We start from the raw sequence: 26951 nt of genomic DNA, 5'->3' as shown, positions 1-26951 counted from the left end.
GGTTAAATATAATAAAATGTCATTTTTGAGCAGTAGCGATGAGTGTGGTGTGAGTCAATTTAATGGCCACCTGACCGGTTGTGTGTGTGGCTCTGGGTGTAGGCCTGGGTGATGAGTTTAAAAGTCAACATATCTGTGGCCTCTGCACAGATCAGTGATCATGTAAATGAGCTTGAGCTGTGCCTACTGAAGCAGCTCTTCCCGTTCGGTTAAAGAATGCACTCTACATTTGGTTCAAAATGGCTCTCTTATTTTGGCAAGTATAGCAACTATTGTACCTGTCAACATGTTGTCCCTGTCATAGCCATGGGTTTTCAATGAGTTTTGTATTTTTCTCATGTCATAAAGGAAATAAACTTGAGAGAGAGAGAGAGAGAGAGATATGAGGCAGTAGTAGACTAGTACTTTAAAGAACTCACTACAGTGTTCTAGCCCTCTGTGGGGGAGGGAGAATGTTTACTGGAACAGAGTCTCTGATTGGCTTGGCATTCCTCAGTATGATGAGATCACTAGGAGGTGAGGCTCACTTGCATAGAATAACATCTCCTTATATGGCGCAGCGGGACTGATCCATATCAAGGAAGGAGGTAGGTAGCAGATGATTGTCTGCCTCAGGCAAAGTTTGTGTAGCCTAATCTTTTAGAAAAGTTCTTAAAGTTGTACAGTCAGTTTCCCCATCTGTTTGACTTTATTTCAGATGTTTTACCTATAGGTATCAAAAGGACTCAAAGTGTTGATTGACTTCAGAGTACAAGGCATGTGAGAGATGAACACACTATTATTATGTGTCAGTTACTTAAATAATTGGATTAGTATTTTATTTGAAGTGCTCACAATGAAGTCTCACTTCTACTTAATCCATGCACACCAGAATGTACACATAAGCCTATTTAAGAGCACTTTCCCTGGTCTTTCACAAAAGTCTCCCATAGGCTTTATTGTCACTTGCCCCGGCACCCCCGCGGCTAGTTGAGAGTGGTGTCTTCCGCGAGCTATCCGTAACCACCCTTCTCAAAGTGAGATTTATCAGCACACCAAGGAAGTTTTGTGTCGCCGCCTCAGATGTAAGCTGCCACGGGACTCAAACCGTGACTCAAAATGAAAGCCCTCCGTTAAGGGAGAAGGGATTAGGGGAATGATTTTTTAGCAGAACACCATACTGTTAGGGTCATCAAACTCTGTCGGAGTTTGACTCGCACTCCTTTCCGATGGTTTACAGCCCTTGGCCATGGCCGCTCAGATGGGGTAAGCAACTGCAGATCACTTGCTCAACTCTCAGCACTCAGCCATGTTTCCTGTGTCTACTACAGATTTTAGTTCTTTACCCCTTAGTTATCACAACCAGGATTTGTCAGCAATGTGCCTTGTCAGAACTATCTGTCATATGTGAAATACACTTAACCTGAGTTTATGTGCTGATCTGTGTAATACGAGAGGGTTTGCATACAAAGCTAAATGAAGTGGCCCATATTGGGTATGTTTCTTCTAACCTACATGAATGGACATCTATCCATGAGCCATTAATTTCCAGACAGAAACAAGTGTGCGTGAGCTACACATGGTCAGTGTTTTAGTGAGATATTTTAAGTTGGCATGTTTGCATAGAATGTCAAAGTTCTATTCTTCATTCTTCTATTCTTCATTAGCCTACATAAAAAAAATCTTGGTCGTTGTCATGTGTCACTTTAAAATAAATGTAAAAGATTTATAGGACTGTCGACGAAAACCCCCCATAAAATAACAGTAGTCCACATCAACAGTGTACACAGTGGAAGTCGAAGAACTAAATGAACAGGCCTCTTTGAAACACCTGGAGACAGTTATACATTTTCTCTTAGATACAAAGGAAGGGGAATATTTAAGATGTTGTGAGCCAGAATCATTCATTTGTCAGCTCTAATTATGAAATGTGCTTACAGGCTTATTGAACCATCTGCACAGCAGAGAAATCCCCTCACCAATCTACAGTAGTTAGACTAATCAAAAGTTCACAGCTTCTAGGAAGTCCGTAAAACCAGGGTTCAACAAAACCAGGGTTCAGCAATGGCTAGTTGGCTCGGAGCAAGTAAAAGAGCATGTTGGACAAGTTTGTTGTTGGTCAATGTCAGTTTTTCCGCCGGTCACCATCAAGTCAGCTCAGTTCACCTGTAAGGTTGGGCACCGTAACCCGGTTCTAATATGTAACCGGTGCCGAGGCAAATGGTAGTAACGACATCGAGGATTTCGGTGGCTCATTACGATGGCATTTTTTTTTCTTTTTAAAAACGAGGCATTACTGCACGTCAGGCACCATCTGTAACACCTTGCTCTGAAAGCACCACATTATACAGTTAGCTTAGCTAACATAAACACTTCAAGATATAAGCTTAAACCAGAGGGGTGCACCACATAGGCTGGTGGGCCGTGTTTGACTGCTCGCATGAGGCCATGCCATTGCCAAGTAGCCTACTTTAAAGCAATATCACGAGCTCTTGGCGGTGGGGGGGTGGTATTATTATCTACAATTAATTGAAAATGAAAGCTTAATAGCATAGGCCACATCCCGCCTGTGAGCTAAACTATTATGTATCTTTGATGTCAATACATTGTACTGGTGGTGTGTAGGTCTAATTGAGTAATAAAAAGATACCCGCACACTGTTCTAAGTTCCCAGAGTGGTTTATTAACAACGCTTCGACCAGAGGTCTTCGTCAGGTATCAAATTAATTATAAATTTTGTATATGTGCGTGCACTCCACTCATTAGGTCTAATTGAGTGCCTCTCACTTTAAGACGTTTGTGTGGGAGGAAGGCTTGCAGTTTTAACAGTCTTACAATTAAACTCAATTAAAGGATTAAAATAGTAGGCTACAACAGAAAATTATTGTGTGACGGTCAGTGTTGATCTTATGGCGGGCCGCCACAGATTAGCCAATGTATGGAAAACACTGAAGTTATGGCAAGCCATTGGAATTATGCCTAGAAGCAATGAAACTACAGACTAGGGGTGGGCGATATATATCGTCTGCGATAACATCGTGATTGTTGTTTTAACAATGTGCAAATTGACATTATCGAGTATTTAAATTTACTTATGGGGGAAAAACACTCGAAATCACACATTGAAGACTCCTACATTCCCAGGAGGTGTATGCGGCCCCTGTGTCTAATTGAGTGCCTGTCACTTTAAGACGTTCGTGAGGGAACCCTTGCAAATTGCAATTGTAACACAGTTTAAAGGCTGCTGATGTGTGGATGCAATTCATAACGTTTTCTACATAGTTAAAATAAAGGTTCGTACTTCTCCTTGGGACAAGCATTTTTGAATTTTGGAAAACACTTTTCCATTTACATCGGGATTTTGCAAACATTCAGTGTCAGTCAATAAAATGAGCCCTTCAACGAAATTGACAAGCAGCTGTAAGTAAGCTAAGCATGCTAATTTCAATCCAAACAGTATTCTAACGTTAGCTTTGAGATACTGCTTGATTGCATAACTTAACTTAGTTTAGTCTCTTCAATGTAGCCTACTATGTTGTGATAAGACCTTAGCAGAGTTAACTTCAATGCAGCAGTTTTGAACAAATTTGCAGATTTAATAGCAATTTAGCCAGACGTCTTCTATGCAATGCTTCTATATGGCAACAACAATCCTTCAACAATCGTGAATATTTTGTTAAATGCACATACAGAGGAGGGGCAGCGGGCTAGAGAAAGAGCGGGGCAGGACAAGGAAAGGCTGCATGCGTAAAAAGCGCAGCTCAATGGCAATGCAAGGATTTGATCTTATATTTAATTTAAATTAAATTAAATTAAACATAGAATATTTATGTGTGGCGGCTGATCTTTATTTCGTGGCGCCCCACCACAGATTAGTCAATGTATGGGAAACACTGAACCCTATTTACCTGTGATGCTAACTGGTTGAAGCTAAATATGTGGCCTTACCCAGTCTTGAGTAGCGACATTCAGGCACCACACTATGTTTATGTTACACACACACACACACAAAAGATTATTTACAATGCAGTGCTACTGTCATGCATCATTTCTCAAGTAGAGCATCTAGGCATTCTGACAAGTTGTCATAACACTAAATGTCTTTGACCTTAAAGTAGATTAAGACTCATATTAAAGTGTAACTCCAGCGAAAATTGACCCAATGGTCTTTTTCTGCATTAAAACACATCAAATAAACCATGGAGACAGTATTTTTTGTTGATCAACCACTACAGAGCTCCGGTATACGCTATAGCCCTAAACAGGGCTCTACAGTGCGCCCATTTCACTCGCACATGCGAGTAAAAATGATGGCGTGCGAGTGCAAAAAAATATTTAGGCGCACTGGTGCGAATGACTTCTAACCATGTCAATGTTTGTCTACAAAATACACCGCAACATCGAGAAACATTACTGTGCAAACCATAGAATCACGTCGCGAATGCAGCATAAAAACTACACCTCCCATTAACGTTAGCAGTTTCACGTTGTGACTTGCTAGTAGTCGCTTCTATCAAATCCAAGAGCGCGCAGAAAAAGCGGAAAGTTAGACCTAGCCAGCCAAGATGCAAAGATTGAAGAAATTAGTTCTTCTATCCACCGAATTCATCGGATATAGGAGGAACAGGATGAGATTCTCAGAATGCAATGAGAGAAGGAAAGGTAACATGCCTTTTAGCCCAGTTGACATATTGGCTGCAATATGCAAAATATAGCTGTAGCGAACAGGCACAAAAGTAGCCTCCCGTAATACTCGCATTTTATTCAAAGGTAGAACGGTACTGACAACTCCAGTGTAAAAAATGTTAGTGTAGAGCCCTGCTAAATCACAAAAAGTGGATTAGCTAAGGGTCATGAACGAAAAATAGCATTTTTTAACCAGTGATATTGTTCAAAACAGCACCAAACCTTGTCAGTAGCTTGCTCAGGGTCCCTACACATAAAACGAAGCACCAACAACATAATTAGTGAACCTGGAGTTTATTCCTGAAGACTGTTAAGAACACTTACCAACTGTCCCCCTATCAGCTCCTCCAACCCCAGCATGAATAATAGATTAACCAAACGTGACGGTACAACGAATCCTTGCAATACTGGGTTGGAGGAGACTATAGCGTATACCGGAGCAAGCTCTGTAGGGGTTGATCAACAAAAAATACTGTCTCCACGGCTTATTTGATATGTTTTAATGCAGAAATTGACCCTGGGGTCAATTTTCGCTGGAGTTACACTTTAACTATGTAAAAACACAGTATTTCCCAAACTAGAATAAAACACCATGTGGTAGTTATTTTTTCAAACTAGTTTTTGGATAGAGTAATAAAAAAAATATTGTTTTTTTAGATTTATTTTGTGATCATAGCCTAACAGTTGCATTAAAATGATTTATTGATCCTTGTTTATGTGCTGTTCCGCTCTTCCAAGGGGCAGTTCAGACAGAATAGAGCCCAAAGGGCTTCCTCAAAATCAGGAACTGTGTCCTCTTCGCTCTAAATTAAGCTCTGTTTTGCCAAGCAGCATTCCGCTGGTTTGTATACACTGAGGCCCTGGTCCTATTATTTATGCCCCTGCTATGCTCTGCTTGTGCCAAAAAGGTAAAGATGTGCTTAAAGCTAGGGTATTTAGGGAAAGAGTATATCATGGATATGTGTTGTTTATTTGTTTGTTTATTTATTCAAACAAAAACAAAAATTGCTGACGTTGGTCAAACAGGACTTATTTTAGTGTACCACACAATGTGCAATGTTGTGGCAGTGCAATCATTGCACTAGCTTTTAAAAATATCACATCACATCTGTAAAGTCTGTTTCTTTATTACCATTTTTAGAAATGTTCTTGCAATACGTTTTAAATTGACCACTTGACCATCTTCGGTCCTTTTCTCACCCTGTTCAAAGATAACATTCAGGTCCTCCTGCCTTTGGTTGCTTGGTCTGTGTGTCGCATGTAGCTTCCTGTTTTTCTTATTGTAGTTATCTTATTTGACTATGTCTGTTTGTTTTAGCATTTGTGCGTGTACAAGAATGTGTGTTAGGATAGTTTTGGGATTCCTCCATGTTGGCTTGCTGTAGTTGCCTTTTACTGTCCTTCACGGGTATGGAGAGGTAGGCAATGAAGCCAAAAAAAATCCCCCAGTACTTTTGTAGTGATTTTTGATATCTAGTTGAGCCATCTGTGATTGTTCAACACCTTTATTTTCTCAGTGTGTAAATATGGAATGCATGACCAGGGTTTTGACGTAGAGTAAACAGGAATTTCATCACTACTGAAATGCTTATGTTAAGATTGTAAGGGACACGGTGGGCCTTACATAAGAGTGCCCTGGGTTAACACAAGAGTTCAGTGTCTGTTAATTCATTCCCTTTTTGTGACACTATTAAATCTACTTTTCACGCATACCTTACTTTTTGTCTGCTTAGGGTGTTGGGAAAATTTTGTAGGGCATTTTATCAGCCACCAGCCGTCAAGTTGAGCTTTGTAGAGTTTGTGTTTTCGTCCTCCAGGGATTTAATAATGCCGAAATACCCTGCCCCAATAATCTATTTGAGGGTGAAAAAGATGACTGTCATTTTTAATCTCATGTGATTGGTCGTCTGTGGCATTTGCCTTGCTGCTGCTGCTGTCGCACTGACTAGATTCCCACTGGAGTGGTTAGATAGGTAGTAGAGTAGTCTGAAATAAATAGGGCATTCGCCAGATGTTTAGATGTGGTTTCTGTTTTTGGGGGGAATTATGTTCTGTTACAAGTTGTTGTGGAGGTCTTCGATCCCCATGGATATATCCCTTTTCAAATATGACCGTCTTTGATTAGCTGCTGTTACGCTAAATTCATTTTCAGCTTAACAGTGAGTTTTTGAACTGATGCTGTTGTACTTTGTCTTGCTTTTACACTCTTATATACTTTGCCATCATAGAGTCCAAAAAGCTTTGGAAGTTGCAATTTTCTCTCCTCCACGCTTAGTGACTGTGTCTCTGTTGTTAGCAACATGAACCGTGAAGACCGGAATGTGCTCCGAATGAAAGAAAGAGAAAGGAGAAATCAAGAGATCCAGCAAGGAGGAGAGGCCTTCCCAGCTAACTCCCCTCTCTTTCCCGAGCCTTATAAAGTTGTAAGTTTGTTTTCTTCTTCCTTGTTGTTTTTTCTTTATTCTTCATTTCTTTATTTTGTTTTGGGTCGTCACAGGGAATCCATTCTGTATGAAATGGCCAGAACCTGAATGACCTGTTTTCTTTCTTTCTTTCTTTCTTTTATTTTTTATATAAATCTAGCTGACATTGTTGTGTATGCATGATTGTCTGTGTGTGTGCATGTATATGTGAGCGCGTGTTCTTGTATCTGTGTGTGTGTGTTTGTGTGCGTGTATGAGTCTCTGTGTGTGTGTGTTTGTTTTTGTGCTTTGTTTTGGAAGTGATTTAAGTCAGAGGTAAGTGCAGCCTTGCAGGTTCTCCCTGGCCTGGCTGCAAGATGCCTTAGCCAGACCCTGAAGCAGCAAGTGTTCAACTTGCCTCATAGCGGGGTCAGTGGGGGTGTTGACTAGTTCTCACTAGTCCTCCTTTACTGTGTATTCGGTCGTTTGTCTTCCCGGATTGTGTACTCCCCTTTTCCCCAGTGTAGGCCAGTCAGCTACGGTATGTGATGTGACCACCCATGGAAATGAATTATTGATCATCTCAAAGAGGAGTAGCAGTTCCTAGGTTGACCCTTAAGGATCTGAAGGTCATTTGGTCAGGTCATGCTTGGAAGAGACTGGGGGAGTGAGTCTGCACACTGTAAACCTGCTGTGTGCAGTGTCTTTTAGTAGGCTACTTGAACTAGACACCGGTGCATTTGATGTTGAAAAATCTGAAATGGATATTCTGAAGATTTTCTAATCGACAGCTGATTTTTTTTTTATGAAGATAAGGAAACCTCTAGAAGGGCATGTCCTCACCTGTCTGTTTTCATGTACGTGCACCCCACAGTAATGGAACTGAGCTGGACTGTTGTGATGGCTAAGTCTTAGCAAGACACAAATATCCAGCAACAGCAGCTTTTGTGGGCAAACAATGTACTGTTTTTATTTTATTTATTTTTTTACATTAAGTAGTCATCGTCCGTCTTTGGCCTGCATAATGTGTAGACCGACATTTTTGTCTACCGTGTGTAAATGAGCGCTGTGAACTTGTTACATCAGAGTATGACTGTAAAAGAGAAGACTGAAAAAGAGAATGCTTTCTGAATTTATCTTTGGTCTGTCTCAGTGATGCACGTTCACTTGGCGCACCACGGCGACTAACAAGACTGAGAGACTAGTCACTATGATGACTAATAGGATTGCTGTCTGCGCTGGGTAATCTTTGCAACTAAACAGCTTAGCACATAAGGGGTGGGGTGGGTTGATAAGTACATTTCAGTGGAAGGCAGCCATCATTGCGTGAGCACCAATAGGATGTGACAAGTGGAGGAATGGGGACGGAAGCATCAGAGGGCACGAGCAGTAGTGTGTGTGTGTGTGTCTTTCTCTCTCTCTCTCTGTCTCTCTCTCTGTCTCTCTCTCTCCCCCCCCCCCTTTCTTCTCTGAGATGTGTGCTCTGAGTTTACACAACAAACCTTAGGCCGCTACTGCCACCGGCCAAAGCTCTGAGCATTATGGGAAAACATGCCCTCTCTCTACGTTGTGTTAGTTAACACGGAGAAGCAGGGATGCTTTTTGTCCAAACTCTTCCCCCATGGTTTTGACAGACTCTTACACAAGCTCTGGCCACATTTGCCTGATGTGACCAAGAAACCAGGCTCGATAATCTAGAGCAGCTTAAATATCAGCCAACACATCGCCGTGTCGGCTCCTCTGAGCGCCAGTGTCATTTCATGACGATGCTCCGACCTGTCCTCAGTCAGCCTGTTGCATAACAACAGTGGAGCATGTGCACTTGGTGTCCCAGATAGACAGATAAATAAATATATATTTATTTATTTCATTTATTTATTTACTGAAGCGTAGCTCTGTATTGCACATAGCACTGTTCAAAATGGACATCAACACAGCTCAGAAGCTTTTGACTTTGAGTTTAACGATAGGGTGTCTGTCGGAAAATGATTGTTCTATTTCCTGTGAGGCTCCTAGAGGTAGTTGTTTTGAAGCCACTGTTTTTTTTCTCTCTGGTTGCGCCACTGTCTGTTTCTGAGGTCAACTGACAGGCTCTCTTGTAATGAAGATGACTTCTATCTACCGATGCACTACCTCTGTTGCCTCACAAGTATTGTCTGTTTGGCACATGTGTTTAAGAGCTCTTCCTTAGTAGTGTGATTAACAGCATATACAGTACATTTAGGCCTAGTACTAGCAAGAAAACTCATATGTTCTGTAGAGTCCTAAGTTTGATGATTTGGAGAAAGGAAACCTGATGAGGATAAATGTTGCTTACGGTCTCCCCTTTTCTCGTCGTTTCTCCCTGTCTCTCCCTGCAGTCTAGCAAAGAAGACAAACTATCCAGCCGTATCCAGAGCATGCTAGGAAATTACGACGAGATGAAAGAAACGATCGGTGAAACCCCCATATCTAAACTCATGAGCAAAGGATCAGGTTCTTCCTCTTCCGAGGAGAAATCAGGACAGTACAGCGAACAGAGAGAAAGAGGAGGTAGCAGTGGAGGAGGAGGCGGCGGCCAGAGCAGCAAATGGACTCCTGTTGCCTCGTCCTCGTCCTCCTCCTCCTCCTCCCAGATGCAGAAGCGCTCCGGGCTCCAGGGCAGCCAGCGCGGGGCCGGGGGCAGCGGCAGTAGTAGCGGCAGCAGCAGCAGCGGCCAGAGACACGAGAAGGACTATAGCGGCAGCAGCAGCAGCGGCAAGAAGTCCAGCAAGCACAGCAACTCGGACCAGTCCAAGGGACACACGTCCAGCCCGGCTAAGGGCTCGTCCATGGGCTCGTCGGGCCACTCGCGCTCCATGGGTGGCTCCGAGCACCACGGCAAGGACCGCTACCGCAAGTCGCCGCGGGAACGGGAGCGTGAGCCCAGCTGGGACTCGCCGTCGCGCGTCCACACCTCCACCTTCGCCACCGGCCAGCACTCCAGCCAGGCTTTCCCGCCCTCGCTGATGACCAAGCCCAGCTCCATGTTGCAGAAGCCCACGGCATACGTGCGGCCCATGGACGGGCAGGAGACGGCCGAGCCCAAGGGCTCCACTGAAACGTATGGCGGACAGTCGCACAGCAGCAGCGCCGGCGAGATGAAGTCCAACGGCAAAGCCTCGCTCGCCAAGCTCAAGATCCCCACGCAACCGGTAGAGGTACACCTTATTGTCTCACAACACCCAGATACAGACACTAATAACTAGTACCCGTGGGTTTATTTTATAATTAAGGGACAACACGTGTTCATCATCATGCTCATGTAAGTCAGTCATGTAAATGTGCCAGATTTTCCCATTCAGACTAGTTTTCTTCTGCAGTCCCTTGCAATAGTAGTATTGATTCTCTAGTAGTACTACAAGTATTGCCATGAAGATGAATTTATAAATAATAGCCTACTTAATTGGGTATTTAATGTTGTAGGGCTCCATGACCGGTGATTCAAGCTGTGTTGATGAGATCTTAAAGGTAAGGATGGTGCCATTAATTACTGTTGACTCACAAAGTGATTTATGGAGGCCATTTATAATAAATATACAATTATCTGACTGACCTAGCATTGCTGCCACTTTTGGTAATAAAAGCCTATTCGGAAGTCAAAATATATTCTGAGAGAACCACTTTCACCACAGCATCAAGTTTTTAGCCTTTTGACCATAGCTTGCCTGAAGACTAAACCGTGTATTGCTGCGGGCCTCCATGCAGATGTATGCATCTCTTATTCAGTGTCCCCACACACCAAAACAAAGTAGCCGATGCAAACCACTGTTTTAGTAGGCAGTTGCATGGCACAGTCGTTCCCAGAGGCACAGGAGATGCAAATCATCTCAGTAGTTAGTTGTGAACGCCTCAGTGTTGTAGGCTGGTGCAAAAATGACTCTGCAAGCAAAACTGCATGAGTGCTGAATTTTGGGTCCTGTTGTGGCCAGATATGACTATAGAGTGATATGTGTATTTCAGTTTCACGCTCTGATGCTGATGCCATTTACATCGTCAAGGCCTTGGATGGATAGTAATTCTCACATTGAGGGGGGGGGAATTACATCATGATTTCCATTTTGAGACTAAAGTGTTAAAAAAAACATTTGTCATTCTTTCCCACTGACAAGGCCTTTACCTTAATCAGTCAATCAGGACATAACTGTCATTCATAACTAGGCTATTACTTATGTCTTACTCATAACTGTGTGCTTTTAAAATAAGAAAACACATTGACATAGGTGCCCAGGTGTGTATCATGACACAATATAAAGGCAGTTGGTATGTTAGTAAGTGTATATATATATATATATATATATATATATATATATATATATATATATATATATATATATATATATATATATATATATATATATATACTGGGAGGCAAATTATGGTCATTCGGCAAGACTGGGATATTTGGGGAATGGCTTTCGAACCACCACAGCCAGGTGGTCTGTAGGAAGTGGTCAACTCTGTGGCAAGCACCTTGTGAAAATTGTGGTGTGTGTGGTGAGTACGTGTTTGTGTCCTCATGTCATCTTGACATCCCTGCAGGAAATGACTCAGTCCTGGCCTCCCCCACTGACGGCCATTCATACTCCCTGTAAGACGGAGCCATCCAAATTTCCCTTCCCTACAAAGGTCAGTTTGCGTCATCCTTACTAGGAAAGTTTTCGTGAACATGTTTTGCAATTGTGTTATAAGCCTTGTGATGATACTTACCCGCGGAAGTAATGTTAACCACGTACCGGGATAGCAGTTGTTAGAATGATTTGTATTATTATTTACTTTATATCATGTGTTAATTGTTTCTTTGTTTATTTATTTATGTATCTTTATATTTATTTACTTTTACATGTTAAAGGACTCCCAACACTCAAGTTTCAGTGGAGGACACAGCAGTAAGTGCCCATGTTCTGTTCAAGACGTGTGTTGGAGCACATTTCAGTGGCTGCTGGTGAGTCATGGTGCGCGAGGAGCCCACACTAACGCTTGCGGTTTTGGGTTTCAGAGAGGTGCAGCACGGGGAAGAGCTCCTCCAGCACACATGGCTCCAAACCCTGCGAGGGCGACCAGGCCAAGTAAGAGCACGACGACCCGACACATCTGATAGATAGAATAGAAACTTTATTTGCCACACAACAAAGGTGGTATATTTTGTAGCTCAGTCTGGTGTGTGTGTGTGTGTGTGTGTGTGTGTGTGTATAAGTATAAGTATATATACTCTTTTGATCCCGTGAGGGAAATTTGGTCTGCATTTATCCCAATCCGTGAATTAGTGAAACACACTCAGCACACAGTGAACACACAGTGAGGTGAAGCACACACTAATCCCAGCGCAGTGAGCTGCCTGCAACAACAGCGGTGCTCGGGGAGCAATGAGGGGTTAGGTGCCTTGCTCAAGGGCATTTCAGCCGCGCCTACTGGTCAGGGTTCGAACCGGCAACCCTCTGGTTACATGTCCGAAGCACTAACCAGTAGGCCGTGTGTGGGTGTGGGTGTGGGGGGGGGGGTGTGGGGGTGTAATAGCAGGAGGGGATAAAATAAATAAAAAATCTTCAGGAGTCTTAATTGCTGAAGGGTAGAAGCTGTTGTTGAAACATGTCATGTGACACATCTGATAGATAGACTGTTCTGTACAATCATATTATACCAATCGATTTTCACCATCTTCATTGTTACTGCACTGACTAGTTACAATTTCTCCTTCTGTTACTGTCACCAGTTGAGTATAAAAATGTTCTATGACTACCAGTGCAGCTATTGTTACCGTTTCTCTTCTTTATTACTAAAACTACAGATTGACCATGTGCCTTGATTTGTATGCACTGACTGTGTGTGTTGTTGGCTTTAATGTTAAATTACAGTTTAAAGTATATCTCGGACACCTTTGACCTAAACATCACTAGTGCAACTATAGTACTGAGATTATAATCCTAATAACGCACTAGAAGTAGTATTACTCGTAGTAGTAGCACTGGCGTAGTAAGGCCGATGTGTGGTCAGTTTTGCTGAGACTCATCATGCCCTGTGGTTACAGCATGCTGGAGAGTGACCTTGCAATTAGCAGCAGCGACGGAGAGAGTGACGGCGAGCAGGACTCTGCCAAAACGGCCCCCAGGAGCGCCCCTCAGAGGTACCCCCTGTGCCCTGTTACCTCCACACCCAGGACCACTCACTGGGCTTTACTCATTATGTTGTGTTGAAGAAGTTAACCTGGCAAGATGGATCACACACACACACACACACACACACACACACACACACACACACACGCACACACACACACACACGCAAAACTAACAAAAAAAGAAAACCTGACATTGAATGTAGGTACATAGGTGTCCAATAAGTATTTGGAAAGAGCCTGTCGTTTTCTTCATGCACACCGGTCTTCTGAAGAGCTGATATTGCTGAGACTGTATGGTGTTTTTTTCAGTTCTCATATCAGTGATATTTGTTTTGAAATGAAAGTCTATCAACAATGCTGTTGATACACACGACGGCAACTTCTTCATCTAGCTGAGGAATGTTCCTGAGTATTGTTGTTTGGGCACATTCCCATTGATATTTTGGAACAAATGCTTTTCATGTGGAGAGCTTTAATCACGATTATGCAAATCGTCATGGCTCATCACATGGAACTAGTTATGTGGTTGTCCAACAACATTGCTCAAAAAGTTGCCCTTTAGATTCTGAGAACTTGCGCTTGCCCTTTTGTTACTTGGCCAGCTTGCCTGCCTTGCTGAGGTTTTGGAACCCAATTCACCATTGCATTCTGACGTTCTAACTCAGCCGGTTCTACCCCTCAGCAGGTTCTAACCTTGGGCCTCCTGTGATTTGTGTGTTCCACAGCCAGGGTCCGGAGGTGGCGGAGAATTCTCGGGAGGACGCAAGCAGCCACACGGGCTCTGAGAGCAGCTCGGCGTCGGACAGCGAGAGCGAGAGCAGCTCCAGCGAGAGCGAAACCAATGAACCACCACGCGCCGCTTCACCAGAGGTCTCACACACACACACACACACACACACACACCAGAGTTTCCGCTAGAAAAAAATGGTTTCGTTTTCCGGACATTTTGATGATATGCCGGTCAAATATCCTATTAACGCTTCTTAATTAGTCAAATTGAGGAAAACTGAAGACAGGCTATGTAGCTTAAAGAATGACATAATCAGGCTGTATAGAATGCAACATGTTCATTAGCCTAACTTAAACATGCCTAACAAGGACAGCAAGAGTCCGCTTCGTTTGTTGTTTTAAAAAGGCGACGTTGTTTGTTGCTGCTACCCACGTTATCTCCAGTGGTGACTGTTTAACTTACACAGATGCGCATACACAAGAATGAGTGCTCACACCACTACCCCCTAATGCTATGCCTCTTTATTTGATAACAATAAATTAAGAAATGTTTCCTATTCTGGCCTGGGAAATGTTTAGTTTCTTTTTCTTTCGGCCGCTATTCAATGATACCGTTTAATTGTGCCAGAAATGATCCGCGGACCAGTAATCGCCTCGTCGAGGAGGCCCTAACCCTGCAGATCATAGACAGAGAACGCATAGGCCTACTGTATGCTTTGGGTAAAGAACACTTTGCATGTCCAGTATACACGGAGAATGACAGTGTCTTGGAGCGGCCGCACCCCCCGCAACTCCACTTCCAATTCCGATGTCACTGATTCCGACAGATACGCCCGACACTTCTGCTTTTAATCTGGTGGTGGTGGAGTTGACCGGATCATCCATCGCGTCTGGCCACGTTTGAACCGCCTCACTCATTTGTTCGTTGTTTAACATGGTCGTTTTAAGCATGCGCTTCCTAGGCCTATTTGAAATGCAGCATAAACTGCGCGTGTTGTTTAATAGCTTACTTTTCAAACGGTAGAGCCTGTTCATTTAAAAACATAGCCAGAGGACGTATAATATAGGCTTACATATTAAGGCTTATTCTCAAATTCAGATTGTGTTAGGGGACGGGATTATTAGCCAATTTCAATCGGACAATTTGACCGGAGAGATTTAATTTTGTCGGACATTTCATTTTTTTTTCGGCCAATGTCCGGTAATTACCGGACAACGGAAACCCTGACACACACACACACGCACACGCAGGTACATACCCACTTAAACACATTCACATGCACGTGGGAACGCACACACCCGTAGTTATTGGCCGCATTTTCTTACACAGAAGCTATTAAAATAAACAAATCCACTTACACACATACACATACACACGTCCTGGAGAGGGGGGTAGAAAGGAGCTGGTGAGATTATTACACAAAGCTTTGCTTGTGTGTGATTATATCTTTTCATCTTTACAGCCTGAGCAGCCCACTGCCAACAAGTGGCAGCTGGACAACTGGTTCAAGAAGGTCAACAAATTTTCCCCAGCGTCGCCCGTGGACAACAACAACGTGCCCACCAAGTACAGGAAAGAGAGCAGGGATCCGGGGTCGGGCCGTGGGTACGGTGGCCAGAGTGGATCGAAAGACGCCGGTGCGCCCACGCAGGGTCGTGACTTACGACCGGCCCAGAAGAGCTCGGAGAATGGCCGGGGGCGTCAGAAGTCGCCCGCGCAGAGCGACAGCGGTGCGGGGCAGCGGCGGACTACGGGTAAAAAGCTGCCCAAGAAGTCGGAGAAGCCGCCGGTGGTGGAGGAGCCCAAGGGGGGGCTGATGGTGGAGAGCGAGACCCCGCAGGACATCCCCACGCCGCGCAATAAGGCGCCCAGCAAGGGGCCTCGCAAGCCCAACATCAAGAAGGAGCCCAAGTCGCCGCGGCAGGCCCAGGACAAGCGCAAGGCCAAGGCGCCCACCAAGACGCCGCAGAAGTCCCGCGAGTTTGTGGACACGGACTCGTCGTCGTCCGACTCCGAGGGCAACGAGAGCATCCCGTCGTCGTCGCAGACGCCCAAGTACCAGGAGAGCATCCGCACGCCCGTCTGCGTCTTCTCGCCCATGGAGGAGAAGGAGCTGCTGTCGCCGCTCAGCGACCCCGAGGAGCGCTTCGCCACGCGGCAGGTGCTGCTGGTCAAAATCGACCTGAGCCTGCTGTCCCGCGTCCCCGGCCGACACTACAAGGAGCTGGACCAGATTAAGCAGGAGAGGGACGTAGGCGGCGGCGGTGGTGGCGGGGGAGGAGAGAGCGACAGCAAGGACCTCCAGAAGCCGCCCAGCGAGAAGATCGATCTCCAGTAAGGGGAAGAGGAAGCACATCAAGGTTTGCACGTCGCACACACACACACACTTCCTCAGTCTGTTCAGCTCGTCATGTCTGATAATTAAAATAAATAAAGTGAAAGCAAGAAAAAATAACTTAAGTTACACAGTGTAACACCTTTGGTACATGTCTGTGCATGTGCTTTCTGTGGAGTACTTAGTTTCCAAATTGCATTACCCTGACCTGTTTGGTTTGGTGAACAAAACCTATTCTGTTTCAAGACCAAGAACTGAAAGTTTTTTTTTTGCACTTTCGCAGTATAGAATCTGTTTCGATTTTGCTCCCTTTTCTTTTTTGTAGAATGAGGATGAGGGCATGAAGCCGGAGGGCAAAAAATCCAGAATGGAGGACAAGGCCTCATCACATTACAAGTCCAGCAGTAAAGAGTAAGTTTCGCCAAGCACACGTGCCTCAACCAGAAAGCTGTGCCTTTACTTATATCCGGCAGACGGACCTCACTATAATTATAATAAATACAGTATCTCACAAAAGTGAGTACACCCCTCACATTTTTGTTAATATTTTATTATCTTTTCATGGCAACAGTGAAGAAATTACACTTTGCTACAATGTAAAGTAGTCAGTGTACAGCTTGTGTAATTGCAAATTTGTAAATTTACTGTCCCCTCAAAATAACTTGACACACAGCCATTAATGTCTAAACCGCTGGCAACAAAAGTGAGTACACCCCTCAGTGAAAATGTCCAAATTGGGCCCAATTAGCCATTTTCCCTCCCCGGTTACAAGGTCTCAGGTTTGAATGGGGAGCAGGTGTGTTCAATATGGTGTTATCGCTCTCACATTCTCTCATAGTGGTCACTGGAAGTTCAACATGGCACCTCATGGCAAAGAACTTCCTGATGATCTGAAAAAAAGAATCGTTGCTCTACATAAAGATGGCCTAGGCTATAAGAAGATTGCGAACACCCTGAAACTGAGCTGCAGCACGGTGGCCAAGACCATACAGCAGTTTAACAGGACAGGTTCCACTCAGAACAGGCCTCGCCATGGTCGACCAAAGAAGTTGAGTGCACATGCTCAGCGTCATATCTTTTTTCCAGAGGTTGTCTTTGGAAAAAAGATGTGCTGCCAGCATTGCTGCAGAGGTTGAAGGGGTGGGGGGGTCAGCCTGTCAGTGCTCAGACCATACGCCGCACACTGCATCAAATTGGTCTGCATGGCTGTCGTTCCAGAAGGAAGCCTCTTCTAAAGATGATGCACAAGAAAGCCTGATAAAGGTGGGTAAAGGTGATGGACTGGCCAAGCATTTCTCCAGACCTAAACCCTATTGAGCGTCTGCGGGGCATCCTCAAATGGAAGGTGGAGGAACGCAAGGTCTCTAACATCCACCAGCTCTGTGATGTCGTCATGGAGGAGTTGAAGGGGATTCCAGTGATAACCTGTCAAGCTCTGGTGAACTCCATGCTCAAGAGTGTTAAGGCAGTGCTGGAAAATAATGGTGGCCACACAAAATACTGACACTTTGGCCACAATTTCGACATTTTCACTTAGGGGTGTACTCACTTTTGATAGCGTTTAAATGGAATGATGTTGGGTGAAGCCTGACGTGTGTTTTTGTGGTTTGTTGTGATCAGGTCGTCCAAGCGTGGCCCGGAGAAGGAGAAGGAGTTGGCACCCTCGCCCTCGATGACGGGCCTCCAGCGCACGCCCAAGCCGGAGCACCAGAGCCGCAAGCGCACCACCAGCCTATCGTCCAACTCGCTGTCCAGCGGAGCCAGCAGCGGCAAGGAGGGCGGCCACAGCACAAGGAACGGCCCCGCTTCCAAGCACCGGCGCGAGGACAAGCAGGGCCGGAGCACCAGGGATGGAAAGGTAGAGCTGGCCCTCCCGCATTGCACTTGACCCCTCTTGATGATCGTCACCTAGGGTCAGGACCGAGCAGTGTGTGCAATGCTGCAGCCCTGGAGCCCTTTCCCTTCAATACAGAGAACCCCCCACCCCCCCCTTTTGTGATACGATTCCACGCTCACTTTCGTTGATTGGGTGGGAGAGTGTCATGGAAAAGGTTCATAGATATATGGCCTTCATACACTTTGCACTTAATGCCTTTCTATATACATTACACTGGGCTTCAGTGACCATTGTGGTTGTGCTGGTAGATCCATAGCTTCCTGCCATATTTCTCTTCTGAGCTGGTATATGCTAAAAAAGCTATTTTAAGTGTTCTATGGTCCTAAACATATATATGTGTGCTTTGCAATACTGTGGAAATGGTGAAAACGTGCCAACAAGTTTCCTGAACCATCGTATGCATTTGACATCCATTTGTTTTGGCTTTGTAGCATTATCGGACAAATGATTAACTAAAGACATGTTAAACTTGTGACTTAAACAGATGTACATTGTGTTTATCCTTTTGTCTCTTTTACTTTAGTCGCTAGTAAAGATTAATCCGGTTTAAACTCGTATTTAGTTATTTATTTGTTTGTTTTCAGGAGAAGTCTTCTAAGATGATTGATGGCCAGCTGCCTGACTGCTCTAAGTCGAGATCCAAGCTTCTGTTTGAAGACCGGTGAGAAGCCCATGTTTGTAGTGGAATGAAAAGATGTTTGCTGTCAAAAATAAACATGTCAGTCATGTCAGGGAGGCAGGGTGGAGGATTGGGTGGGGGAGGGGGATGTTTAGCTGATGTGGCCTTTGCATTGTTCTTATAGCACCAGTCAAAAGTGTGGAAATGCCTAGCTAATGATATATTTTCCTTTATTTTTACAACTCTGAAATCCTATGAAATTGTAGAAAGATAGAATGGAAAAGGCACATTTTAAACATAACTTAATTAAAATATAGTTTATACAACATGCATGTCGTCAATTGTGTCTAGATTTTGACCTGTGACACACAGGAAAGAGTTTTATGGAATATAACTGTAGTTCCTAATTGGGTCTTTGCGCAAGAGGCTGTAAGGATGATGAGACTGAACAGGTTTGGGAAGATGGCCTAAGTAACAACAAGTTGAGTCACTGGCATTCTTCTACTTTTAGGGTGCATTCTGCCGATTACTACCTACAGGAGGCCAAGAAGCTGAAACACAATGCTGATGCTTTGGTAAGGCGCCAAATGGCTCACAGAGTTGTTCTTGAATGTCAGATGCAGGCCATATCATGTTTCTGTCATGATACCTGGGTGTGGGGTTTGTGACGGCCTAATGTCAGTATCAGAGCCAACACAGTGAACCTTTACTGAAACCTTTGAAGTAGAACCTTTACACTTGCATGCTTCTAAAGCTGCTGAGCAACTTTTTGTAACTGTTCATGACCCGAAGCAGGTTTAAGTTTGTAAGTGAAACGTGTGGTGTTCACAGGTCTAACCTGACAAGACATGCATATCCAGTATATTTTGCATTGACTGGGAAGTGTAGGTATAGGCTGACCACGGTAACAATGGTCTCCCCAATGGACTATTAGTAAGATGTAAGTGTTAGTATTTGCGTGTACGTGTAAGTAATTAGTAAGATTATGCTTAAAGTACAAGGGCATGATTTTCATAAGAACTGTTCAGTTTTCACAGAAATCATGAAACTTGGCATAGGTGGCATATTTAAAATCCAGATGGCGGTCACTAGGGGGTGCATTTTTTTTAGTTCACTTACTACCTCAAGTAAGCTGGAAAAAAATGACCAACCCCCCCCCCCCCCAAAAAAAAAAAAGAAAAGAATGTGCCCCCTAGTGGCCGCCATCTTTATTTTAAATATGGCAGCCAATATTTGGCATTATCTCTGTAATACTGTACTGCTCCAAACATCTGTAATACTATACTGCTCCAAACATAGAAAATGATCAGTCTATAACCACATGTTCAGCATTATGAAAGTAATCGCATAATCAGGACCTTTTACCGCGATCCTCCGATCATCGACCCCCACTGTAGACAGTAGAACTTGAGATTTAACCACAGATTTCACTGTGGCCTTCCATTAGTGGTCAGGACCATGCATGCTTCCCTCCATTGATGTTGAGCATAATTTGTCAGATGTCAAGGTTTGTTTCTAAAATTAACCACATATACCATACTGCCCCAGAAGGATGACCTCTAATTCACTGATACTGAAGCATTGAAATTAGATGATTGTGAATGATGGTTCCATCAATATTTTCTTATTCTGGTTATTGTCACCATCTTGAATTTCAAAAGAGGTGACACTAGATTTGCATGGAAACCTGATCATGTAGAGTTAAATATTAAAATTAACGGTTTATGTGGTTTTGTTTTGAAGTTTATCTGAAAAAAAGAACAGTTAAAAATGGAGGCTTTATTAGAATTTAATATGGCTGCCACTTGGAGCGCATTTTGGGGGCATTTTTTTTTAGTTCACTACAGGGTAGTAGTATGCCTGTGAAAAGTTCACACTTTCTGTGAAAACTGAACGATTGCTGTTCTTAGCCTTCTGTACTATTAGTATATATTATAATAAAATGTCCTTCTCCCCCTCCCCTACACAGATGGACAGGTTCGAGAAGGCAGTTTACTATCTGGACGCTGTGGTGTCCTTCATTGAGTGTGGGAATGCCCTTGAGAGGAGTGCCCAAGAAGCCAAGTCTCCCTTCCCCATGTACGCCGAGACTGTGGAGCTCATCAAGTAAGAGAATTACTTAACTTCCTTTGCATGTGTGTGTAGCAGTCTATTAACAAATGTACTTGATCAGTATAATAAATACAATTGAACCTTTTTATTATAACGGCAAAGCATCTTTAGGAATTTTGCATTGGATGGTAGAGTTCATGATGAGTGAAGTTGGCTTTCTCTTCTCAGGGGATGGCATGTATATATGCATGTTTGTGGTTTTTATCTGGACCGTGTTGATCTTTCAGTTCATTTCTGACCTCTAAGTTGTGTGTGTGTGTGTGTGTGCTTCAGATACACTATGAAACTAAAGAGCTACATGGCCCCAGATGCCACATCTGCAGACAAGAGATTGGCAGTGCTCTGGTAGGTCACCTTGCTCTGTGTGTCTGACTCTTTGTCTGTCTCAGGTAATCTGTCTGGCTACAAATTCATCCCTCTCCTTTTTCTCTTTGTCAAGTTGTTTCTGTCTACCTGTGTTTATACCTGTCAGTCATTCTCTCTCTCTCTCTCTCTTTCTTTCTTTCGTTCTTTCTTTCTCTCTCTCTCTCTCTCTATCTATCTATCGATTGCTCTCATTTCAAATCTGTTTAATTCATCACTGCTTAATTAGCATGACAGTTTAGATAAAGAATAGCCAAAGACCAATAAAACATTGTATTAACTGTCTCTCGGGTTTTTTCCCCCCTGATATCTCTCCTCTCCTCTTATCTCTCTCTCTCCATCTCTTTCTCCTAGTCTGAGGTGTCAGTCTCTTCTCTACCTGCGGCTCTTCAAGCTGAGGAAGGAAAGTGCACTCAAGTACTCCAAAACACTCACTGACCACTTAAAGGTAATGTGCTGTCTGATGGGCTCTGAAGTGTGTCTCTTTAGTGTGATGCAAGTGTAACCTGGTGTTTGTGATGCGAGTGTAACCTGTGCTGCTGCTGCTTGTGTTTGATTCACAGAATTCCTTAAGTAATACCCAGGCGCCGTCTCCAGGGTTGGGCAAGTAAGTGGACTTTCATTAATCCTCTTCACTTAGTAGTCTATTTTCTGTCTTACAATTCAGACATTTTCTTTCTTTCTCTTGTTTCTTTCTTTCTTTCGTCTCTCACTTATCAACAGAGAAATCTCTTTTTCAATGTTATTTTTATGATCAGGCTTTGTATTAAAGGAAGTGTCATTTTTTTCTTGTATTTATTTTTTGGTGAAATAACTGAACTATACCGATGTAAATATTGTGTAAAAGAGGAATTCAAATCAATTCCCTTCCCCCTCCTTCTCCCGCTCCCTGTCCTCTCCACAGTAAAGCGGCGAGCATGCCATCTCCAGTCTCCCCCAAGCTGTCCCCGGGCAGCGCGGGCAGCTACTCGTCCAGCAGCTCCAACCCCAGCAGCTCCTCCTCCGTCAACATCCCTCAGCGCATCCACCAGATGGCGGCCAGCTACGTGCAAGTCACCTCCAACTTCCTCTACGCCACCGAGGTGTGGGACCAGGCCGAGCAGCTGGCCCGCGAGCAGAAAGGTACGTGGGGTCAGTGCCAGAGGGCCAGACGCATCTCACTACGTCAGCACAGTCCTTTATTATTCCTGTCACTCACTGTCCCTCTCTTTGTCTCTCCCCCCTCTCTTTGCTTTCTTTCACTTTCTCCCTCTTTCACTCTTGGTCTGTTCCTATTCTCCCGCTCATCTCGTCTCTCTCTCTCTCTTTCTCTTTTTTTTTCTCTGTCTTCCTCTCTTTCCTCTTCTCGCTCTCATTTTCCCTGTCCTCTCCCAGAGTTCTTTGTGGAGCTGGAGAAGATGATGGGCCCGCTGATCTTCAACACGAGCAGCATGACCGATCTGGTGCGCTACACTCGCCAGGGCCTGTCCTGGCTGCGTCAGGACTCCAAGCTGAACCAGTAGAGGTGCTCTCCATCGTCTTCTCATGCTGGACTCCTTCACTCACTCACTTAACGCGACTCTCTTTCAGAGCCTGGGACTCATGGGCCTTTTGTTTTCTAAAGCCCAGCAACAAACACACACAAAAAAAAAAAACACTCATTAGCGTTGCGGGCTTGATCTGCCTCAGACATTTTGCATATCTTTCACTGTGTTCATCATCTGCACCAGCTTGCCAAAACCAGCAGCAGCAATGACAAAAACAAACCAACAAACAAAAAAAGACGCAAAAAACTCTGTCCCTACGGAAACCCCAGCTCCAAGTAGCTTTGTGATATTTATTATGGAAGGACAATTCAAGCTACCAAGAAGAACTCCTTCCAAACCCCCCAGCCTCCACCCGGATCCTGCGTGCTCTCCCATATCATTGGGTTGAATTGGTTTTTAGTCAAGTATTTATTCAATCCATTGTCAATGATGAAGGCATTTTAGTGCAAAGCCATTTTTATCGTTTTTAAATTTCTTTCTTTTTTTTTGTCAGCAGTAAGCAAATGTGCATGAAATTGGGTTTTTCATTGGCTTTGTTTAACCAAAGTACCTCCCACTTAACCAAATGTGCTTTAAAACTTAAGGTTTTGTCCTTTATCTGTTTTGTGCCTTGTATTTGATATACAGGAAAATAGGACGACACTTGTCCACATACTCATTTCCTTCATGAAATGTTGATTTTTTTTTCTTTTTAAACAAAACCGCAGCATCGTTCTGATGCCCGGTCCACTGGGTAGCACATCTGTATTTTTTTTTCAAAGGCACAGCAGAGTATGGAGGCCATTGCAAAGTTGTACTCTTGCAAAACAAAACAAAGTCCATTTGTTTGAAAGGTTTTGGGCAGAATTGGCCATTCAGAGGAAACATGCTAAATGGCTGCCAACGGACTCAGATCCTGAGGCGTTTTAATGCTCACGTTTTAAGGTTTGAGCAATAGTAATGTAGCATGCACATGGGGTTGTTTTTTTATCCAGTCACAGATTTATTTTTATGAATTGCAGGAGCATCATGCGTCTGCGCATCATCGTCACACATATGGCCCAAACTATATTTTATTTATACAAAGTAGAGCTTGCTTTGAGCTAAGTCCTACCTTCGCTTACAGATTTGAAAAGGCTTCAAACAGGGTTGAAACTAGAGCGCAGAAATGTAAAGTATTTCTATTGTAAATGGAAAGTATTTAAATATTTAATGTCATTCATGAATTTCCCTTCTTGGCATAATCGTCATTTGTGTATTACAGATCATTTAATGAAAAAGTCATCTATGGAATATATTTATGGTATTTGCTATGGATATTTGCATTGAGCGTGTGATTGTGTGTATGAGCGAGAGAGAGTGTGTGTGTGTGTTTTGTCGTTTCACTTCAACATCTTCCCCCTTCCCACCATTGCCCCTAATCTGTCTGATTTGATAGCAGTTTCATATCGTAGAGTTGTTCCAGCTCGTAAAGTAGAAAAGTAATAGAACAAAAAACAAACTAACATGGTATTGTAGGTTTTAGATTATTCAGGGCAGTCCTCTTAAGTATGTTGTATGCTGGAAATGCCTGTTATCTATACCTTGCACTAGAACTACTACTATTATTTTAATAGGCTCCATTGTAACTGTTGAGGGGGAAATCATTCATTTTTACTTAGTTCATTTGAATGAATGTAGTAGAGATCAGAACTGTTATGGTACATGCCTGCAGGGCATAACAACACAACACTGTGGTTAGTTGACAGTCATACAATAGTTGTTCTGTCTCCTTCACTCGGGTCAGACATGTGACCGGCTCACAGTCAGTTAAAAATGATTATATCAAACTTTGAGGCTGAGCAGAGTAAAGCAGATGTGTGTGTCTGGGCCACAGTCAATCTCTTGGACCTCCGGTGTGGTGTCCTTGTATTATTCAGCATCAGTGGAAACTGCTGGGAGACTCACTGTGGCGTAGCCACATAATCTGAATCGAGCCCCTTGTTTTGGCCTGTTCCTGTGGCCCGGAAGCGCTCCAGACTCGCCATGTTTTCTAGTCGTCTACTCACTTCAGCTGGTGAGGTAAAGGAGTGGACGTGAGCAGCGGACCCGACTTTGCCATCTGACCTCTGCCCTCTGTGCTGCTAGACGCGTCAGAGTTCCCATAGTTCCTTCTGTTCCAGTGCAGTACACACAGGCCTGAGTCCATGGCTCCCCCTCACCCGGAAAGCACTTGACTGGCACGGATGCATGGCAAATCAGCGCCAGTTGTGCGCCGGATCGGGGCCACATCCGTTTCACAGTCAGCTGCTCTCTGGGCATCCCTACCTCCTGATTCCATATGAGCATAACAATATGCACACACACACACACACACGTACATGTTTATCATCACATGCACATACAGATATATGCTTATGTATCACACAGGTATCTTTATATGATTAAACACAGGTATATGCATATGGTCACACAGACACACAGGTATACATGCAGATATACACACACAATCACACACCAACCCTTTATTTGACACTAGGCAAGTTGTCAGTTACCAGGCCGCCTTGTTTTGTCTTGGTCAAGGAAATCTGGTGTTTTCAGCTGTTAGGACTGTGGGCTCAGGCTTGATGTACACTCATTGATTTACTGGTAGTTTCCTCTGTGCGCATGTGTGTGAGAGAGTGAGAGAGAGAGAGAGGGTGTGTGTGTGTGTGTTTGTTTGTTTGTAGCTCAGCTTTTTTTTTTTTTTTAAAAAGGTGTTGCACATTTTAATCCCTGGAACAGAGCCCATTCACCTTGTAGATGTTTTTAATTTCGAGTATGCTGTCTGATGGCCTTTGCTTGCCAGTCTGTGGGGTATAACCCAGTGTCCTCATCAGTCCCTGCTTGATGAGTAGCAAAGAGAGGAACATTATTGATGAGGATAGTTGCTATTCAGAGTACTTATCTTTATGCTCTGGATATATTGCCAACAGATTTAAGGTGTTTACCTTACTGCCAGAAAAGGATTAATGGCATGCATTACTCTTTTTTTATATCTTGTTTAACACATGTTTGTTTTATGACTGTCTAGTTTGTCCATAGATTACTTCGATCAGTTCGTTTTTATACTGAGCTTGTAACATTAATTTAGATACATTTGTTTATCTCCAGATGAATATTATTAATAATTCTTATTAACTTGAATCCAGGGTAAGAATACTTTTATTTGACATCCAACAAGAACACGTAACACTCGCATGTCTATTTAAATGGCTAAAATGTATAAATGTATATAAACGTTTCTTTTGGGTAAATTTTTTATAGCAGTTAATCATTTATATGATTATGTAAATAGAACATGAAAATATATGCACATCTTCATCATTAAATCTTTTTTGTTTTTCTTCCAAACTTTATTTTGACACTTTGTACTTAACACTGTATGTCGTTTTCAATTTAAACTGTTGGCTTTTTTCTTTCTTTCTTAAGAATTCTCGACTATTTTTACACACCCCCTTTGTCTGTGGCTTTCTGAGCTCTTTGTCCTTCTCGCCAAACTTCCTAGAGTAAGATTCTGTTCCGTGCATGGTCCAGAATGAAAAGCAGCTTCATCAGTGCATATTGCTCATCGAAAAACAAATGTTCCACAAGATATCATTAAAATACTTTGTTTTTCTTTTGGGGCAGATGTAACCCAGTAACAAGTTAGAGATATCTTTCGAGGCAATTCTGTACTGTTGATGATGTAGATGTTTGTATGTCGTACTCTTTTTACAGTTGTCTCTAAAAAAGGCCATTGGCAGATGCAGAACAATATTCAAATTGGTTTAGTTTATACGTAATGACAAAGAGATTGATGAAAAATCTACTTATATATTATGGATGCAATATGATAATTGTTTAAAAGGTACATTTTAAAGATTCTGTTTCATTTATCCAGACTTGTTATAACTTGTAATTTAAAGCATTTTGTGAAGTGAGTGTTACTGGTAACTAATGAATTTTCTGAGTCTGTTGTGAATATTTGTATTTTACTGTATTGAGAATAAAAAATGTATATGATTATGTTTGACACCCTGGTCTTTTCTTGTCAAAATGCAAGAGGTACGTTGAGTACTTGGAGACTATTTGGGAGAAAATAAAAACTGCATGGCCATCTTACAATTAATAATATTAGAAGTTATACTGAACCTTAAGATTTGCTTCCCAGAAACCTTGAATTTAAA

General features: G+C 43.2%; 1 protein-coding gene across 1 annotated transcript; it reads left to right on the top strand.

Moving 5' to 3' along the window:
• The first annotated feature begins 728 nt into the window (after window positions 1–728).
• aff4 (AF4/FMR2 family, member 4) lies at window positions 729–26790 on the top strand. Its single transcript, XM_076274653.1, has 21 exons — window positions 729–1245; window positions 6962–7088; window positions 9428–10246; window positions 10512–10556; window positions 11628–11714; window positions 11938–11974; window positions 12085–12154; window positions 13114–13209; window positions 13929–14073; window positions 15396–16184; window positions 16216–16293; window positions 16594–16679; window positions 17889–18126; window positions 18750–18826; window positions 19296–19359; window positions 20754–20890; window positions 21170–21241; window positions 21614–21707; window positions 21823–21866; window positions 22164–22381; window positions 22634–26790. The coding sequence occupies exons 1-21, from the start codon at window positions 1229–1231 to the stop codon at window positions 22759–22761; spliced, it is 3468 nt and encodes a 1155-aa protein (XP_076130768.1). The 5' UTR covers window positions 729–1228; the 3' UTR covers window positions 22762–26790.
• The last annotated feature ends 161 nt before the right edge of the window (window positions 26791–26951 follow it).

This window comes from Alosa pseudoharengus, unplaced genomic scaffold, assembly GCF_046254945.1.
Source record: "Alosa pseudoharengus isolate Yale_2024_CS ecotype anadromous, Long Island Sound unplaced genomic scaffold, YU_APseudo_1.1 YU_APseudo_1.1_scf_8, whole genome shotgun sequence".
NCBI lineage: Eukaryota > Metazoa > Chordata > Actinopteri > Clupeiformes > Clupeidae > Alosa > Alosa pseudoharengus.
This window is presented reverse-complemented; position numbering and strand designations above follow the sequence as displayed.

What these genes read in the sequence shown, in the direction of transcription:
- aff4 (XM_076274653.1), top strand. An exon ending in CACGCGCCGCTTCACCAGAG is followed by an intron (nt 14,074 to 15,395) that starts GTCTCACACACA and finishes TCATCTTTACAG; the next exon opens with CCTGAGCAGCCCACTGCCAA. An exon ending in GCTGGCCCGCGAGCAGAAAG is followed by an intron (nt 22,382 to 22,633) that starts GTACGTGGGGTC and finishes GTCCTCTCCCAG; the next exon opens with AGTTCTTTGTGGAGCTGGAG.